The 3,560-nt window shown below is 40.3% G+C and overlaps 1 protein-coding gene across 1 annotated transcript; it reads left to right on the forward strand.

The window, feature by feature from the left end:
• Positions 1-458: 458 nt before the first annotated feature.
• LOC142464511 (olfactory receptor 6B1-like) lies at positions 459-2,578 on the forward strand. The gene is made up of 2 exons (XM_075567892.1): positions 459-556; positions 1,360-2,578. The coding sequence occupies exon 2, from the start codon at positions 1,595-1,597 to the stop codon at positions 2,552-2,554; it is 960 nt and encodes a 319-aa protein (XP_075424007.1). The 5' UTR covers positions 459-556; positions 1,360-1,594; the 3' UTR covers positions 2,555-2,578.
• Positions 2,579-3,560: the final 982 nt, after the last annotated feature.

The following is a 3,560-nucleotide window of genomic DNA, read 5'->3' on the forward strand; positions in this document are numbered from 1 at the left end:
ACATAGAATTTTTGCAGCACGAGTCCCTGTCCCATACTGTAGGTCCCTGTTCCATAGAGCTTACAATCTAATTTTGGGGCATGAGGCACAGGGAGATATAGTGACTTGCCCAAGGCCACAAGCAGCTGACACCGGACTGCTTCCAGCTCAGTGCCATTGGTTCTAAACTCTGTGCCTTTACTCACTAAGTCACATCTTCAGCTCAACTTTCCAATTATTAAAAGTAGCATTATTAAGATTTTGTAAAGCTGTTTAAACTGCACAATGTGCCCACTCCCTGAAATCTACAAAGCAGACAAATAACCTTTTTTTTTTATTATTTCCTCAAGACTATTTTAAATACAACTGAACAAATGGCATTGTCACCTTGATTCTTAGGAGAATATTAGGGGGGATGCCATTGGGAATTATCATACAGTATAAATAGGCACCTGCAGTTACAACACGTACTGTAAGTACAGCAAACCATACCAGGGATAGGCTCATTATGATCATACATCACCACAGGACAATCCCAACTCAGCGTGTTGCTGTCTCTATTTAGTACAATCATATAGTAAGTGTTTGTTGCTTTTTGCGATACAGAAATGGAAGGAGATGTACCCACGCCAGTAAGTGAATACCTGAGGCTAGAAGTGAATGTTCTTGCTAACACAGTAAGCTATGAATGTGTGCAGAGATTATATGTGACTGATACGAGATCATGCAAAGAAGTGGATGGGATTTTGTAAATGTACAGAAGAAGGGTTAGAACTAGTACTGTACAGTAGGTGCTTTGTGCCAAAAAGGACCTGGTATTAGTGTAGGATATCTAGTGCGAGTTATAATTTTAACAGGATGCTTTCTGTACTGAAGAGTCATAAAAACGTGTATGGGATGCTGTGTGGATATGTCTGTGATAGGCGTGACGAGAGTGGTTAGCATCTTAGCAGTGGATAGTTTTTATGTGTGTGTGTGTGTGTGTGTGTGTACTAGGGTAACAGTTCAGAATTCTGCTTAGACTCACTAGGCATGTGTAAAGAAGCATAACCTTGGAAGCACATTCAGGTAACTGGGATAAATGGGAACTGTTCCCCTTCATGCAGTTTCAGGAACAGCTTTCACATAGACACCTTTGTACCATCTCTTGTACAGTATGTACTCTTTGGATTAAAGGCACCGTTTATCTAAATTGTAACCCTCCAGTGCTGAATGGGCCGTCGACACATTGAGGAGTAATACAGTAAGTTGTTGCTGTCGGCTCTTTTGCAATGAAGAGGTTTTGATTGATATATTGGCAGTTATGTATTTTCTTTGTTATTGACGCTGTTGCTGCATTTTTTATGTACGTTGTTTACCTGTAGTCCTTGTTTGTTACAGTATCACGTTTCCCAATGTATCCTGATACAACTCTGCCTATCACCGATCTTGCTGCTGGATTCATTGGTATTAACGCATGTACAACACAATACAGTATATCACTACACATCACAAGAGTGTAAGCAATGGCAGAAGCCACACACATAACCGTTTTGCAGCTTTGATGCCCAGTAGAAATAAGAATTTAAAGGCTGTTCTGGTTCCTCCTTAGAGGAAAAAAAAACATTACAGAGAAATGCAAAGGACAAATAACACAGAGGTCACTGTCTTCATCCTCCTCCAACTTTGGGATTCTCCTGATGGACAGATTGTCTTCTTCATATCCTTTGTCCTTATTTATGTGTTAACATTAACTGGGAACCTAATCATTATCATCATCTGCCGGGTTGAAAAGACACTTTGCACACCAATGTACTTCTTCCTCAGTCACCTGGCTGCTCTGGAAATCGGATACATTTCTGTCACGATCCCCAAAATGCTTCACAATTCAGTTTCAGGGGTTAACTCCATCTCCTTTGTTTCATGCTTAACCCAGTTGTATTTTTTTGGCTCCCTGGGCTCAACAGAGTGCTTTCTTCTAGCTATAATGGCTTATGATAGGTATCTAGCTGTCTGCAAGCCTTTACATTATCACACACTCATGACCTCCAGGCTTTGTAACTGTTTAGTTGGGTGCTGTTGGTCATGTGGTTTCATATCCACCATGTCCTCTATCCTCTTCATCTCCACTTTGCACTTTTGTGGCCCTAACCAAATTCAGCATTTCTTCTGTGACATCTCCCCGCTTCTGAAGTTGTCATGCACTGATGTCCACCACACGGAGACCCTTATCTTCCTCCTGGCCTCGGTGATATTGGTGGGTTCCTGTCTGATCACACTGCTTTCCTACTTCCGAATCCTCTCCACTGTGCTAGGAATATCCTCAAAGGCCGGGAGAGGAAGGACCATCTCAACATTTGCTTCTCATCTCACGGTGGTTGCAATATATTACAGTACTATGATCTTTGTCTATGTTCGTCCAACCACTGCCAATGCCTCCAGTTTTAACAAGGTTTTATCTGTGTTGTACACAGTTCTAACTCCATTCCTTAATCCTTTCATATATACCCTGAGGAACAAAGAGGTGCAGGGGGCCTTAAGGAAACTAAATCACTGGGTTATTTTACCTGTACAAACATCTCCTTTATTTTCCTAGTGCAGTAACTATACAGGTAGTCCTCGTTATCCAACGTTTCACTTTACAACGAATGGCATATCCAACGCGTTACAATGCAACCCTAAGGGCCGTTTTTGGACGCCGGAATGTGTTATCCAACGCTCACCGCCACTGATTAACATGGGACTCACTTTACAACGGTTTCACTATCCAACGCTACTTCCAGAACGGATTCCGTTGGGTAACCGAGGACTGCCTGTACAGTACAGTACTTAATGTTATAACAAACATTATTATAACATACATTAATAACCATATTGTTATGTTGATACATTCTGTAGATTATTGAATTGGAGAGAAAGGATATTAAAATAAAATATTGATTATAACAAAAATGTGTATTTTATTTTGTACGAGGCTTCAAAACAGTGGGGTAATTGCATTAATGGTCAGAAAATTGACCACAGAAGAAGTACAGTCCGTGTGAGACACCTGTTGGGTCGGCGGGAGGAGTGGAGAACTGGTTGTGTCCAAACTTATGAGAGAGAGAGACTTTTTTGATCTACAAACTGCCGAGTAAAAATACAGGACTAAAAACGAAAGACCGTTATTATCGAGAGAATGGGGCAAGTTACAACAGTCCCTTTGTGTTAACTGTGGGCATTTTGTTCAAGTAAACGGTCTGTACAGTATGTCATTTTGCATTTTCTTTTCATTCAGCAGGTGTGATGGGAATTAAGTGATGTAATAAGTATATCCAATAATGTGTGGTTTATTTGCAATACAGGTCAACATTTCTTCATGAATATAACTTTTTTATGAGACTCACTCTCGGTACAACCAACTGTCCAATTGGTTCCCTTGGTGTTTGCTAACCTGCATATGCACTCACAATTAGAGTCTCTCTGTATACAGTACATGTTTACACAATAGTATGTTGGAATATGCAATATATGATGTTATGTGCAACTGAAGCTTCTAATACTGAATTACTGTACATACCCATCTCTGCTCCTCTAGTTTTAAATTGTATATGTTTTTCAAC

Source organism: Ascaphus truei, chromosome 13 (assembly GCF_040206685.1).
Source record: "Ascaphus truei isolate aAscTru1 chromosome 13, aAscTru1.hap1, whole genome shotgun sequence".
In the NCBI taxonomy this organism is placed as follows: Eukaryota; Metazoa; Chordata; class Amphibia; order Anura; family Ascaphidae; genus Ascaphus; species Ascaphus truei.